Consider the following 14,671-nt stretch of genomic DNA (forward strand, 5'->3'; position numbering starts at 1 on the left):
GGTCATCCTGCTGATTGTACCCAAGATATAGAGCTATCAATAATCAATGAATCGTTTTTCCATTATGAAGAGACTTCTCCCCTTTCCCTGTCTCTACTCATGATAGCAGGCCTAATGTCAATTCATGCTGGCACATTGCCGAAATAGCTCTCACTCAAAGGTAAGTGGTTGAGGTCAGACTAGATGGAGGTTATCGTTAAGTTGACTCAATTATTCGTAAGTAGTAATACCCATTCGGCTACGACTTCCCCGCATGACGAGAAGTATTGAACCGATGACGGCAACATTGCCGAGATCAAGCTGAGTTCATTTCATCCAAATCGATAGACACAGACATCGATATTCCTTTTCTTTTCAACAGCCGCTTCACTGAACCATGCCACGAGTCATCACTATCACTGGCGCAACAGGCAACCAAGGCGGTTCCCTCGCGAAACTCTTGTTGCAGCATCTAGCAAAGTACAAAGTCCGGGCAATAACTCGCGATGCAGATTCAGCTCCATTAAAAGCTTTAGTAGAATCGTGCGGAGATTGTTCAAGCCGATTTGACAAAGCCGGAAACTCTACCTAGCTGCGGAAGGTTGTTTTAAAGTGATGTGTTGACATCGGATTTTGGCTTCGCTCGCTTATTTAGCGACGCCTACCCCTTTTAAATCCCCTCGACTTACTTCTTTGCGCTTTAGAATGACTGAACGATTGAAGATTAATTCTCGCAGCAAAGGAGAATTTTAAAGGTATGAGACAATTGCCCCAGATAGCGTAGGCTAATTTAATTAATAGGTACTTCCACGCCTCCCTCGCTCGAGGACTTCCTTTTCGCAGTTCAAATCTATCATACGAGCTGGCCCTAACGGAGCGACGAAATCTACTGGAAGTAAAGTAAGCTCTCAAATTGAAAGCGCATTTCTCAATCCGCGAAAAAATGTAACCTCGCGAAAACGGACATCCAGGTACTGTAAGCGGGCATGAGCGAATGAACCTGGAACGGTTCCCGCGTCAAGTTTCTGTGTCGGATTCACACCATCCAACAACGGTACCATGTATCCATTGCGCATTATGATAATCCCAAAGTCGAACTGGGTAGGATAGCGAGTTTTAAGATGGAAAAGCACAGAAAGGTTGTTACCAAGCATATCGTGCGGCTTGCGCTAGTAGATAAGGGTGGGTATGAATGCCGCTCCTCGTTCCGACCGTCTTTCTTCGTCCCTGCTATAATTTCCTTGCCTACTCTGTCATAAAGAGAGACTACTTGTGCAGTGTGTACACGCCAACCATTCCTCGCCCATATGACGCCCTCATAGTGGCTCACAGCCACTTGCAGAGTCCAGTTCGTATGTTCGCCAACTTCGAGATCCGCCGTGCGGGGTTTGTTCGGGCGGAGATCAAGGCAAAACGTCCTCGGTCGACCACTGGATGTGTTGAGTGTAGGGTCCAGCACAATTCCCCACCCTGATCCAACATGAAGCAGCAACTATAGTCTGACTGTTGAACAGGTCGGCAGCGGAAGAAAAAATGTGACGAGGCATTACCCATCTGCGGAGGATGTTTGCGAAAGCATGGCCAGACCAACCTCACGTGCACCAGATCTCGACGACAACATTCGCCCTCCTCGCCGATTACTGATCCAAATTCTTTAACGTTGACACGGCCATCAACAGTCAAGGTCTCAGATGGAGAGGAAGAGTTGCGACCTCTTTCGCCTCAATCGAATGCTCGTAGAACACGTTGTGCACAGCTCGTTAGAGACCCTTCTAAATGGGTCTTACCAACATTATCCCATCACATGAATTTGAATTCTCCACTCGCAAAGACATTTTGTCAACCGGAGGAGAAGAGGGCTCTACGAGTTCTTCTCGAGAAATTTGATTCTCTTACGTCGTCAACATACACAAGTCCAGATCTCTCAATCGTGTCCCAGGGGCTGCCTTTGGCCGTGGAGTATCAAAGTGTCAAGGCAGCTTTTGTCGCCTGCGGACTTGCCATTTTCTTCCGAGTGTCTCTCAGCCGAGAAGACCGTCAATCAGCAATCGTGCATTACAATGAGGCTGTTAATACTGTTGCATCTCAATTGATGGCTTTTCCGGCAGAGGCAAACCTTTCCGCCGTACTGTTACTGCACATTTTTGAGGTACGCAACGAACACATTCGAATTCTCTCGAAATGCTGAAAAGATCAAGGAGATATTGAGTGACACCTTGGTTCCGGAATGGATACATATGAGCGGCGCCCGGAATCTCGTCAAGTCCTTCTTTCAAACACCACCTTCAACTGTGCATCAAATTCTCCTGCTTGAGGCTTACATCTACCATGTGGTGATCTCCAGCATCTTCAACGGCGACAAATCAGATTCGTTGCCCGATGACCACATCTCGGAGCTGCTTCTGCTCCTCTCCAAATCGTCACAAAGGATTTGCCCTGGTCCACTCTGGAAAACGAGTGCCTGTATTGGCTCGTCACACATCGCCTTTGACTACGCTTTCCGCATTTCGCGGCTCCGAAGACGGCTGCCTCTAACCGGGCAAGGCCTCGAAGATGCCATGCGTTTGAAAGGACTTCTCTGCGAAGCTGAGGTCGAGCCTCAAAGGACACAATATGCTAGCAGTGCGTCAGCCGACGCTAGCCCACCCCTAGAAATGACAATCACAGCGTGTCTCTATATACACGCCTGTATCCTAGTCTTGGAAAAATTGCTCGACACCAGCCTCTCCGCATCCGATGCTCTACCCCGCAGCACCATATCTAGTGCCGTGCTTCTGTACTCCCAGCTACCACGAGCGGAGCAGAAACGGCCCATGCTCACCTGGCCCTCAATCATCCTTGGGTGCGCGGCCGAGAGTCCGAATGACCGGGCTGTTTTTTCCGACCCCTTCGTGGAGACAATCAGGGAGGGCGGCCTAGGCAGTGCCGTCCAGAGTTACAGATTACTCAGGCAAGTGTGGCAGACTGACTCTGTACTTGGGAGGCAATTGGGTCTGGATATTCTATTGAGAGATGATTTACTTTGCAGTGTTTTCTTGTGATGGCTACTTCTTCGGAGGCATCTCCAATCATCTTGAGCAGTAGTCTTTTGAGTAGAGTGATTGTTATGGGTAAAACTGTATCACGGTCAAAATTTAAAGCTCACTGTTCTCAACCAAAAAATAATGTTCAAGGTTTTTTCCAGCTTATACAGCTTAGCAGTCAATGTACCATACTCTTAAATCCGCACAAGGCTTTGGCAACGCCTCGCTGAAGCGTACCTCGAAGCTAGTGGTGATAGCGCAGATATCTGTTCTTCGTCATTCTCCGCACACTCTTTCCCTTCCAAATGAAAAACAAGCTGAATCCCGTAATCGCGAAACTCATTGCGCCCATAATTACAAACGTATTCTGCAACCCCATGCCATCAATCCACGGCTGAACCCCAAATGTAATGCCAAAGCCGATGATATTCCTGATGAGAATAATAGTTGTGACGACCTCCCCCGCGAGGTCCCTGTAGCATTCGAGGATATAGGCAACGGTCACACCGCCCCCGACGGAGATTCCAAACCCAACCATGCCCATTCCCACCGCTGGCACGATCCAGGGAAGCCCGTACGCAGCAGCTGTGCCGTAGATGATGAGACCGCCAGGCAAGATCAGAGAAGTTGGTATGAAGGCCCAGAGACGGAACTCGGGCTCACGGAAGCCAGAGTTGCGGTGGGAGAGATAGAGAGAAAGTTTATCGTTAAGGGGCCCTGTGAAGTAAGCCCTAAATAGATAAACAGAGTTAATGAATGTGAAATGATACGAGAGGGGAAAGAAGAGGAACGAGGCGCTGGGGGAATTGAGGGAGACGATATGACTTACCCGATGAGAGATCCGATCAAAGAAGCGATGAAGAGAAGCCCAAGAGCATTGGGTTGCATGTTGTAGGGAGGAATGCTGAAGATCTCGCTAACCGTTGTCCCAAGCACGGCGAGCCAGGCAATGCAGGTACCGTAGTTCACACCACACTACCATCGTTAGTGTGAACCAGAAGAACATGAATGAAACTGCGCTAGACTCACCCATAGTACTGGGGGGAAAATAGAGACAGTGAGCGGACGCCAGAGTCTCCTGAGGAAATCACTGGAAGTGCCCGGGAAGACTGTCCAAATGGGACCAAAGAATCTAAAGCTGGTGAGATGGAAACTCTCACCAACGCTTTCATCAACAGGTGGAATATCTTTTGCTTGTTTATCCTCTCCTTTCGCCTCCAAATCAGTCTTCGTGGAAATATTGATCGTGGGTATTCGATCCGACGTCTCTGATAACTCCACGGTCCGCAGAAAGAGGGTTTCTTCCATGGTACAGAACATGGCTAGTCCGATAAAGGCGCTGAGAATAAGTCCCCACCAATAGACCCACCTCCACGAACCTTGGTTCACAGCAATGTAGCCTGCGCAGATGGGCCCGACGAATGATCCAAATGCCAAACTAAAAACATAGCCTCCAAGCATGGTTCCACGCTGGTGAGCGAAGAATACATCAGAGATCTACTCAAAATGTCAGGAGATACATGCGCGTGAGGGCTAATTGGGGCCGTTGTGCTTACGGAAATGGCTGGAAGTGCTTCAAATGGAGCAGCGCCTATTCCCATCAAGGTGTGGCCAACGATATAACCAGCAACATTCTTGCTTGTAGCGAGGATTATGTGAGAGATCACCACAAAGAAAGCAGATAGCAAGTACACAAGTCGTCGGCCAAATTCTATAGCAATTAGAGATGTCGCTCAATTGCAGATGGGTTCATACTGTCTGAAAGGGGGGTAAAGACAAGATTTGCGACGCCCAGCATAAGGATCAATAGGGCTTGTCCAATGTTGAGCAGCATCGTGGTAGTGTTGAATTCGGCGAGGATATTGGCGTAATGACTCCGTCCCAATTAGTCACCGCTCCGAGTATGGTGGAGTAAGCTCTGTAGTCCTGTCAGTGACAGTACCTGCAACTTGGAATCGTATATAAGGAATTGCCGTACACGAGTATCCATAGGAAATACGGCTTGCGCCACATTGGCCATCTCTGTTTGGCTCTGGATCAGCAAACTATTCTTGTCTCCGCTGACAATCCATACTCACCAACGGGTCCCCGGGATCATTCGAGGGTGTCGGTCGCAAGGTGATGTCAACGTTGGAATAAGTGCGAGAGATAGTTTCGTGCTCATTCAGGATGTAAACCGTCCCCGGCACGAGCTCATATTCAATAGAAGGCATGATGAAAAGGTTTCCGCAGCTATTGAAGGAGAAAGAAAGGGTGGTCTGAAACAGGTGAGTTACCAAGGTAGATGAAACATGGTAATCTTTATGAACAGTGATGGACGATGGAACAAAGGTATAGTATTATAGCTGAATTGTGGACTCAGTGTCTCTAGGGGAGGAGGAGGGGAGAGGGGAGGGGATGATAGGGTCCGCATGCAACTCATTGATATGGACTGCCGCCGCGCTTGTTTTTGATCCGTGGGCCATGGCCAGTGCTAGTTAATGAGACGGCAATTGTCTCGTAGTCGGGATTTTGATTATTAGTTAACATGGCAAGTGGCAAGTGAAGAGATAAGGAGACCGGCCATCTGTATTAGAACGGTCGAATAAGGTTCGTCGATCATGGCTATGCGCTAGTCCCCAATGAGACTGCCGCCATGCTAGATCGTTTCCGGCAAAGTCGCTCCCGCAAACCCTGAGTTATCCTGGGCTCTGCACGCTCTTAGTACTTAAGAAAGTACGCGACTTACGATTTTTATCTCTGGGGCGCGAAGCACATAGGTGGGCCGAAGGATGACCATTAGCTTGGCGGCAGTCCTAGATCGTACAGACTTTCCTATCTTTCCGGCTTCCTGCCTCAGGAATTCTGACTTCCCAAGTTCCGAGCTCTTGGCACAAGACTGGGACGAGACATACCCCTAAGCAAAGTTCATTGGTCATGTCATCTATCTAGGTAATTAGTGGAACTTCAAAGAGTAGACCAACTTCCTCTCAGTATTTCACACCTCATTTGCAGTGTACTGTACACGGTACGCTCATACTCACATCCAAACCTCCTCGCCTGACACAATTCAGTCCCGAAAGATTTTGACTTGAGTTCGATATTTGCTGAGCATTCACTTGCCAAGAACAGAGAGAGAACAAAGAAAGGAAACCGACCTGCTGCCAATATGACGATGCTTCGCGACTGGCAGCAAAGATGCGCGAGAAAAAGGGCGGCTAGGGATGATTTGATACCAAAATCCTGGCTGGTACCCGAATTGATGAAATCCCAAAGCAGCAATCTGTTAGAAGTGCCAACGACATGTGGTGTTCTGACCGAACAAGAAATACGCATAACTACTGATTACGATGCGGTAGGCATCGTAGCAGCAATCAGAGACACCACCTTCACGGCGGAGGAAGTAACCACGGCATTCTGCAAGCGAGCAGCAATTGCACAACAACTTGTATGTAAGCTCTGAACTGAGTTCGGAGTCAAGTTGCACTGACAGTAAAGTAGACCAACTGCCTGACAGAGATCTTTTTCGACGAAGCAATCGAGTGCGCGCGATCATTGGACAAGCAGCGAAAAGCTAATCCCGAGAAACAACTTGGACCATTTCATGGCCTACCTATCTCTCTCAAGGACAGTTTCAAGCTCAAAGGCAAAGATGCAACGATTGGGCTGGTGTGCTTTGTGGGCGCACCAGCAGAAGAGAATTCGGCACTGGTGGATTTGCTTCAGTCGCTTGGTGCGGTTCTTTACTGCAAGACAAACGTCCCTCAAACGATGATGACGGCTGACTCGGAGAACAATATCTTTGGGCGGACTCTCAACCCAAACAATATTAGACTTACTGCTGGTGGCTCGACCGGCGGAGAGGGTGCTCTCATCGTGCTGCGAGGCAGTATTCTTGGCGTGGGCACCGATGTGGCTGGGTCGATCCGAATCCCAAGCTCATGCAACGGAATATATGGCTTCAAGCCGACTTCTGACATTGTTCCCTATAGCGGCCAGCAAAATGATGTTGTGGATGGGATCGTGGGGATTCCTCCCTCAGCAGGTCCGATGGCCACCTCAATACGCTCTTGTCAGTTCTTTATGGAGACGATTATGAAGGCAAGACCAAGCGTTTTTGACTGTTCTGTCACCAAGGTTCCATGGTTGGATCTGAAGCCTCCTCGTGTTGAAAATTTGCGTATTGGAGTTATTGCAGATGATACGCTTCATACACCAACGCCACCGCTTCACCGAGCGCTGCGAGAAGCGGTGCAGAAACTCGTCGCTGCGGGCGTTACTATCGTACCGATCCAACTTACAGACGTGCAAAGTAACATGCATCTGATTTGGGATTTATTCTCTATTGACGGGTCGGCGGTACGCCATAGACGTTCACGTTGCCATTACTCGATGCTGATATGTGTCTTAGCATCTGAGATCCCTTCTTGATTCGACTAAAGAGCCGCTTGTGGAATCGGTTAGACGAATAGGTCTTACTACTACCCCAGGAAAGTCAATTGAGGAGTACTTCCAAATTAACCACGCGCGGTCCATCTCCTCGAAGAAGTTCAATGGCATGTGGAAAGAATACAGCCTCGATGCAATGCTGTGCTTGCCAGCGCCTCACACAGCTACTCCTTTCGATGACTGGACGGTCATTACCTACACATCGCTATTTAATCTTTTTGATTGTCCTGCTGTGATTATCCCCGTCGGCAAGGTGGAGGATATCGATCTATTGGACGAGGCTGCTCGGTATGGAGAGAACGACCAGCGTGTCTATGATCTGTGTAAGTTCGTCCATGTCTATTAGGCTGAGTATATGTCCAGTGCTGAGATCTGGGTAGATTCTGGTCCCGAGCTGTATAGAGATACTCCTACGACATTGCAGCTAATCGGGCAGCGACACGAAGATGAGAAACTGGCAGGCGTTTCTGTTACGGTTGATGGCATTTTAAATGGGCGATAGGCGAGGTTTCTCTTTTTGTACGCCATTTGGATGAAGCCCCGGTAGGCCAATTTTAGATGCCCTCCGCTTCGGAAAAAGGAAGATCCGATCCTGATTTATAGCGAATGCTAAAGCATTTCGAACCAAGACTTTTTTGTACGAAAGGCAATCTTCGAAATACCAAATGCGAATAGAACAAATACAACTCGAAGTAGTTGAGCGAGTTGAGAGTGAGCTATGAGATCCTGAGATTTTTTATTTATGTGTTACCTACGCCAGCTGTAAAAAAGGCCACAGGTCTCACATCCAGCCGCACGACTACATGCCCAAATCATCCAACTTCTCTCCTTCACACCTATTCACTACGACAACTAAGTATCACGCTTATAGTTCCAAGATGCAGGCAGCACACCGTAGAGACCAGCTCACATTCATCACCCTCCCCACCCCTCTTCCTGAGTATATCGATTCAGCGGACATTCACACAGTAGCCTTGCAAAGCAAGCTGAAGCTACTCTCATCTACAGTGCCCTTTAATAACGAGTATAAAGAAAGAGCGAAGAAGATATTGGATCAGGTCGAGGCTTTATCGGGAGAGAGCCTGAGTAGTGCATTTGAGCTGAAAAGTGATGATGTGCAGGAATTGCCGATGCGGCTTTTGGGTCCTGGACGCGAGCAAGCAGTGGAAAACAGTGAAGTGAAAGATAATGAGACTCCATCGACGGAAAGAGAGGATGATAATTCCAAACGGGAGCAAATTGGAAGCGAAAAAGAAAAGAAGGAAACCGAGGTTGAGTCGGAGAAAGCAGACGACAATACATACCGATGGGACTCCTTCATCGCAGCCAGCTACTGCTGGGGCAGCCACACAAAGGATGGCCAAGAGGGTGCAGAAGAATCGCCATCTTCTTCGTCAACCAAAAAGCACGCACTCCCCTTTTCACCAGCCCTCTACCAAGCTTTCCTCCTCCAGCGTCGCTCACCCAACGAAGGCCTCTGGATCGACGCCTTCTGCTTATATTTCGATCGATACCGAACGGAATACCACAGGAACTTGAGGTTTTGACCTCTGTTTTCTGAGGGGTTTCGTTTTGCTTCGCGTCGCCTTGCCTATTCATTTTCTCGATCTACGCACCCTTGGTTTGAAGTGCGCGAATTTCAATTTCGCGGCCTCACCCCGATCGGAGGTAGCACAAGATAAACCTATTAAATCTAAAATGAAGCTATTTCCAATTGTCTGTATTCCGTTAATTAATCTCAACCTCGTTGACTATATCTCTCTGTATTGCGATTGCAGCCCGTGTAGTAATGTTTATAATAGACTCTATTTGATATATTGATAAGATCCTATGCATTAATGCCTATTTACAGGCCTTGATACAGGTAGTCCCACACTCCCATGCCGGAATGTCGATATAAACGTTTCTATTTTCGTCTTTGGACCTGAGAAGTCGCTGCCTTAACTTGAGCTGAGCCCTGAGCCCTGAGCTCTCTGAGCAAGTCGCTGAGTCAGCCGGAGTCTCTCCGCTTTGTTTCTTCTTTTGGTTTAGCTCCATTACTTTATGTGTTTGCCTAAGGCATCAAGAGGCATCTATACTTGTTTTTACATCACGGGGCCTTGTCCTGTCCTTATCGTTTTCGATAACGAGCCACACCGCCTTCATTAGCTTCCGGCGCTCACGCCTTGCCGTTTTGGATAACAATTATGTGTCTTACTGCCACGCAGGTCATCCCTGCCACACCACTTTTGTTATTGAAAGCCAATACGAATAAACAGCCAACGCGAGGTACTCCAAGAGATGCGCTCCCTCTACGGTATGCGAGGTCTCGAGGTCTGCGCCAGCAGCCATCCTTCTAATCCCTCATGCCTCTGCAAAAGCCCTTCTACCTATACCCCTCACAAGAACACTTTCGCGATCGGAGCCACCGATCTAGAACACAAGTTTGCGGCAATCTTCGAGGATGAACTTTATGATAATATTGTCTCGGCCATTCACGCTACGCTACCGGATTGCGATTAGGGACTCAACGTTCTACGGCTCGGTTTTGATGTTGAGCGTCTCGAGAACCCGATTACTATTCACATTGTTGTGGCCGATGAAGCCCTTTCCGAGGATGCTGCCTGCAACATTATCTCAATGATCCTTAAAGTTATGATGGTAGTAGGCCTCGATTCGAGCGAAAAAGATTCGTAAAGTCCCTTATCTAGCTGTTTATAGCACAGAATAGTCGCTAACTTGGGCTATAATGCAGGATCTACGTTAATGTCTGCCGCGCATCCCGATCTGATATCGACTCGTGCTCCGTCCTTAACAGAAACCTCGATGTCTACAACTCTCCCACCCGGCTACTATACTCATTAATCGGCCCCATAGATATCAATTCTGTGGGTACCCTCTCTGGATACATCTAGTATTGCGATAAGGATGGCCGAATTATAGTTTATACGCTTACTTATAGATATATTATTAACCCAGATAGTATTTTGGGCAATAAACCTTATATCGAGAATAGCGGACATCCTAAATAGCGAGTAATATGCCTAGCAACTAGCGTCCATCAGACGACTATACAAGAAATCAACACTAAGATTGAGTTATTACGATGGGGAACTGTATCTGAGAACGCTATTAAGACTGCTTTTAAGATTACTACTCTAGATCAAACTCTTAGGAACGCAACGCAATATGATATTAATTTTAGCGATGTTTATACTACTTTGGGTTTGGACAGATTACTCCTACAATTCAAGGGTTGTAGTAACTAGGCTATTATATCAATTATCAACCCCGCAATTTTAGCCGAAAACAAGGTATGTGATCTCTACTTGAATACTTTAAGGGTTTTAACAATGGCTAAAATAAGTAGTATGTTCGTATGAGTGGTTCTTTTATATCGTTCGACTACCCATCGATTGCTTAAGTCAACAACGAATTTCGATATGCTACTACGCTGCACTTTAATCTAGGTCCGCATTTTAAGCCTATTCGAGACGATAACCTAATTCCTAGCGAGCTTGTCTTTAAGCCAAGAAGTCGGACCACGGGTTGGAGGCACATTTAATGCTATTCGGAGTACGCAAAACACTAAGGGCAGAAGTAGTGTATTAAGGGAACTGTGTCTCATTGCCTTAAATCCACAAGGGTTTATGTCTGCCAAAGGAGATTTAGGATCAATCATCGTCGATCGAGATTTCCGGCCCGTAGCTATTATTTAGGGTAGAGATACTCATTATTTCGCTACAGGCCCGAAAGATGTCACTTAAGCGAGTCCACTCTCTAAAACTTTAAGAGATATCGAGAATTGTTTGCGATGGGCTAAAGGAAGTGTTTCATTCGTTTAGATGAATCCTTCGAGAGTTATTTTCGATGGGCTGAAGGAAGTGTTTCATTGGTTTAGATGAATCCTAAAATCGAAGTAGGGCTCTTTATACAATGAATAACATTCAACCTGTGAAGTTTGTTTTCAAATCGAGTTTATAATGAAAGTATAAAAAGGAATAATAGAAGAAAAGATTGTTAAAGAAATTTTACGGAAAATGAGCTTTGGCGAACCAAAGGATTTACTAGGGGTGCGACTTACTGATTTCTTTCGTCGTGTTCGATCGGGTCTGCATCCACCTTAATCGATACCGAACGAAATACCACAGAAACTTGAGGTTTAAACCTCCATTTTCTAGGGGGTTTCGTTTTACGCATTTACTCTAATCGGATCGGGAATATATCTATACGCTATTCTTCAATAGCTGGCCTGAGATCCCATCCGTCTATTGGAGCCCTTTCGGGCTCCAAAGTAACTAAAAAGTCTAAGACGAAAACTGACCTTACCGAAGTCTACTTCTGTCTTTAGACTTGAGCAGTCGCTCCTCTGACCTGAGCCGAGTGTGAGCATTCCTGAGCATAGACTGCGGGTCCCGAGTACTCCAAGTACCCTGAGTAGGGTTCCGTTTTGGTCCTCTGGCTACGCCTTTTAGCTCCCTTGTGGCCCGGTTATAGTTTCCTGGTTGACTTATGCCAACTCACTGCTTAATTATGATGTATAATATTGCTTACTTTGGCAATCTACGACACAACCTGATCGACTTTGTTTTTCTTACGCGGTCGGTAAACGTCGCCGCCTTGGGAAGACCAAATCGGCTCCCAGGAGCTCAAACATGATCCCCTAAAAATACATCCTTTAGCTGTCAAGGCATCTCCCAGGTTGAATGCCCGGCCGCCACTTTTGTATTTCTCTCATCTTCTAGCTCTTTATTCGTTCCTCCGTCAGACTACTTGACTACTTTCATTCTCTCTGTTCCCCGCTCCTCTGCTTTGCGGCACTGCGGACGTGTCTTCTTTCTCTCTCCTTCTCTCCGGCTCAAGCTATTTAACGACTCTCCGAAGCCCCCAGTCAATAAGAATCTGGAGGGTTTTGATTCCAGACTTTGGTCATTGTTCTTCAAAGTAGTGTCAATGGCAATTAATTGATGGACTGATTTACCCTCCGCGTTAACTAAACAGGGCTTAGATATCTCATATTGGCTTCTGTTCCCTTACATCTCGCAGTAAACATAAATTGGCTGCAACCACCTCTACTGGGTCTTCTGTCCATATCCAGAATCGCTTACATCACTTATATGAGCTTGATATTAGTTTTATCTGTCCGATTCATAGAAAAATCTCCGAATGTGGAAAAGACCCCAATCCTGCGATATTCATCCGCTTCACCAACTGGATGGATCATCAACCACGTTTGCTCATATGTTCCCTCCGGCTTTAAAGTAACGCTCAGCCTTATGTAACTTTCTCTTTGAATTCGGTCAAAAGTTGTCACGTCGTCATCAGTGTGGTAACGGTAATCCCTCACTGCACGTATCAACTCTCTCGAACACACCACTCCTCTCAGTACGATCCAGCAACTCTCAACTGGACCCCAAGGATTTCCTCCAGTGGTGATATTGTATACATCGCGGACTTCAACATTATATTCAGGAATGTTGTAGCCTGTTCCTAGCCGATTCTGCCAGTTGACCGCACCGTCTCCCCTCGTCCAGCTAAAAGATGGTGGCATATATTTCCAAGTCAATGGATCCTCGAGATTGCATACAGTAGCTTGTGGTAGACCACGCTGTTTACGCCCCATGCGTCCAGTTCCATAATTGAAAGAAAGTCCCCTGGCAAGATCATCCTTCCACAAACCAGATATGTATGATATTTCAGGGCCTAGTATTCGACTATATCTCTTATGGTAGGTTTTCGAAATGCTGGAGAGGGCGATCAGTTTGTCCTTGTCTGGATATGTAAGGAGTCGACCACTATATTCTTCAACGAGACGATACCAGGCGTCATAAATGTCGCTCTTGATGTCTTGAAAGGTGCTATTAGGTGGAATTGAGTCCTCAGATAGACCAGATGTTTTGTCCAGCTTTAAATTTGGAGGTATCGTCGACGCAAACATCTTTCTTGCATTCGAACCAAGCCACTCGATATCCACTTGCCCCTGAGGATCTCGCTCAGTTGACTGCATCTCTCTACACTCCCAGCCTACCTCGAGGTGGCTCCAATGAATTATTCTACGTGAGAAAAGTCGTTCTTGCAGGATCCAACCACGTTGGCTGAGAGGCCCGACATTAATGACGTCAAAAACTTGTTGTATGTCGGGGTGGATTGATATTCGAGCACCCATATGATGACAACTCCTGATGGCTTGCAGGTTACGATCTGCTAGGAATCCAGAGTCACTACCTTCCGCGTTATCAGCGGAGATAGTGAGGTGAGCATCTTGGTATATTCCTGCCATCTTGCCTGTTTGCTCAGCCCAGTCGTGAGGGGAATCTTGAATGATGCATAGAGCATCTATCCAAAGATATTGGAGGCCTAATGCCCGGCTAACTAGGATGGCATCTTGTAGTGTTTTGGGCAGAGTTTCCATTCTCATGCCGCTTATATGAGAGGCAAGGGTTTCAGAGGTTGTGGTGATTGTAGGTGACGTCCCCCATCGATAGCTCAGCGCAGCATACTTTCCGGACTGACCATTAGTGATGAAGATATGGGAATCGCGCAGTCCTTCAGAAGCTCCCACATCTATTACTCTGGTAGGTAATATGCTTGGAAAATCTGAAGAGCAATTTTGATGAGATTCAAGGCAAGAGTTTAACCATTTTGAAATCTGTGAGAACAGAATGGGCGATTTCGGAGATTTTTCAACTTTAGAAGTTAGTGCACATCTTCGATTTTCGACAGGTCCTCTTTTTAGACTCACTTGCACCGTCTCGCAATAAGGATGAATCCTGGATTGCAGCGGGAATAGATGGCTGTCTCAAGACCCTAGGTGCAGGGAGAGAGGAAAGCTTAAATCTTCTTATCACGAGATTCCATGTTACAAGGAGATGAGGCTCTCCATTGTTTCGAAACACGCATTTGACGGGACCATCAGGCTCTACTCTCCAGTAGTCGCCTACTCCATTTTCAGAAGCGAGGCTGGTAAAGATCAACATGCAAAGATGGCATCCAGACTTCGCGGAGTTTTCAAGGTGCCGAAGACTTCTGTGAAAATTTCTTGGACGTCGGTTGTCCTTAATAAAAGCTCCAAGCCTAAACGCGAGCTTTGCACACACAGAACACAAAGAATGGAGTTTGGTATCTGCCATCGCGTTGCAGAAACTCGTTGAGGGTTGTTTATGTAGGCAAGACCGCAGACAGAGCGCCCTGGAAGGTAGCTAGCCTGGAATTAAGACGTGTCACATGGAGTTGATGAATAAGCAAAGGAAAAAGGACCACCA

At 46.9% G+C, this 14,671-nt stretch overlaps 6 protein-coding genes across 6 annotated transcripts; 4 read left to right on the forward strand and 2 right to left on the reverse strand.

Moving 5' to 3' along the window:
• The first annotated feature begins 1,194 nt into the window (after nt 1–1,194).
• On the forward strand, nt 1,195–3,102 carry LY89DRAFT_429690 (uncharacterized protein). The gene is made up of 3 exons (XM_018207463.1): nt 1,195–1,424; nt 1,494–2,128; nt 2,181–3,102. The coding sequence occupies exons 1-3, from the start codon at nt 1,334–1,336 to the stop codon at nt 3,018–3,020; spliced, it is 1,566 nt and encodes a 521-aa protein (XP_018075568.1). The 5' UTR covers nt 1,195–1,333; the 3' UTR covers nt 3,021–3,102.
• A 144-nt stretch (nt 3,103–3,246) lies between these two features.
• LY89DRAFT_730005 (MFS general substrate transporter) lies at nt 3,247–5,215 on the reverse strand (the record flags this gene model as incomplete). Its single annotated transcript, XM_018219428.1, has 7 exons — nt 3,247–3,733; nt 3,832–3,977; nt 4,032–4,499; nt 4,559–4,713; nt 4,758–4,876; nt 4,981–5,024; nt 5,081–5,215. The coding sequence occupies 7 exons, from the start codon at nt 5,213–5,215 to the stop codon at nt 3,247–3,249; spliced, it is 1,554 nt and encodes a 517-aa protein (XP_018075569.1).
• Nucleotides 5,216–5,896: 681 nt separating this feature from the next.
• Nucleotides 5,897–8,100, forward strand: LY89DRAFT_639168 (amidase). Its single transcript, XM_018211605.1, has 5 exons — nt 5,897–6,009; nt 6,056–6,429; nt 6,483–7,340; nt 7,393–7,753; nt 7,811–8,100. Exons 2-5 carry the CDS (start codon nt 6,151–6,153, stop codon nt 7,930–7,932), a joined length of 1,620 nt encoding a protein of 539 aa, XP_018075570.1. The 5' UTR covers nt 5,897–6,009; nt 6,056–6,150; the 3' UTR covers nt 7,933–8,100.
• Nucleotides 8,101–8,233: 133 nt separating this feature from the next.
• On the forward strand, nt 8,234–8,977 carry LY89DRAFT_665662 (uncharacterized protein; the record flags this gene model as incomplete). The annotated part of the gene is made up of 1 exon (XM_018212858.1): nt 8,234–8,977. One exon carries the CDS (start codon nt 8,234–8,236, stop codon nt 8,975–8,977), a length of 744 nt encoding a protein of 247 aa, XP_018075571.1.
• Nucleotides 8,978–9,710: 733 nt separating this feature from the next.
• On the forward strand, nt 9,711–10,344 carry LY89DRAFT_681805 (uncharacterized protein; the record flags this gene model as incomplete). The annotated part of the gene is made up of 3 exons (XM_018214373.1): nt 9,711–9,893; nt 9,933–10,102; nt 10,165–10,344. The coding sequence occupies 3 exons, from the start codon at nt 9,711–9,713 to the stop codon at nt 10,322–10,324; spliced, it is 513 nt and encodes a 170-aa protein (XP_018075572.1). The 3' UTR covers nt 10,325–10,344.
• Nucleotides 10,345–12,367: 2,023 nt separating this feature from the next.
• LY89DRAFT_609739 (HET-domain-containing protein) lies at nt 12,368–14,569 on the reverse strand. Its single transcript, XM_018210530.1, has 2 exons — nt 14,152–14,569; nt 12,368–14,096 (listed from the first exon to the last, which is right to left on the reverse strand). The coding sequence occupies exons 1-2, from the start codon at nt 14,537–14,539 to the stop codon at nt 12,523–12,525; spliced, it is 1,962 nt and encodes a 653-aa protein (XP_018075573.1). The 5' UTR covers nt 14,540–14,569; the 3' UTR covers nt 12,368–12,522.
• Nucleotides 14,570–14,671: the final 102 nt, after the last annotated feature.

The sequence above is a fragment of the Mollisia scopiformis genome (assembly GCF_001500285.1).
Source record: "Mollisia scopiformis unplaced genomic scaffold LY89scaffold_5, whole genome shotgun sequence".
NCBI classification, from domain to species: domain Eukaryota; kingdom Fungi; phylum Ascomycota; class Leotiomycetes; order Helotiales; family Mollisiaceae; genus Mollisia; species Mollisia scopiformis.

Excerpts from the sequence above, each read along its gene's own strand:
- LY89DRAFT_429690 (XM_018207463.1), top strand. The coding sequence starts at position 1,334 with ATGTTCGCCAACTTCGAGATCCGCCGTGCGGGGTTTGTTCGGGCGGAG. Across the intron at positions 1,425-1,493 it reads GACCACTGGATGTGTTGAGT|GTCGGCAGCGGAAGAAAAAA; the intron begins GTAGGGTCCAGC and ends ACTGTTGAACAG. Across the intron at positions 2,129-2,180 it reads TGTTACTGCACATTTTTGAG|ATATTGAGTGACACCTTGGT; the intron begins GTACGCAACGAA and ends AAGATCAAGGAG.
- LY89DRAFT_639168 (XM_018211605.1), top strand. The coding sequence starts at position 6,151 with ATGACGATGCTTCGCGACTGGCAGCAAAGATGCGCGAGAAAAAGGGCG. Across the intron at positions 6,430-6,482 it reads CAGCAATTGCACAACAACTT|ACCAACTGCCTGACAGAGAT; the intron begins GTATGTAAGCTC and ends ACAGTAAAGTAG. Across the intron at positions 7,754-7,810 it reads CCAGCGTGTCTATGATCTGT|ATTCTGGTCCCGAGCTGTAT; the intron begins GTAAGTTCGTCC and ends AGATCTGGGTAG.
- LY89DRAFT_609739 (XM_018210530.1), bottom strand. The coding sequence starts at position 14,539 with ATGGCAGATACCAAACTCCATTCTTTGTGTTCTGTGTGTGCAAAGCTC. Across the intron at positions 14,097-14,151 it reads CTTATTGCGAGACGGTGCAA|TTGAAAAATCTCCGAAATCG; the intron begins GTGAGTCTAAAA and ends TAACTTCTAAAG.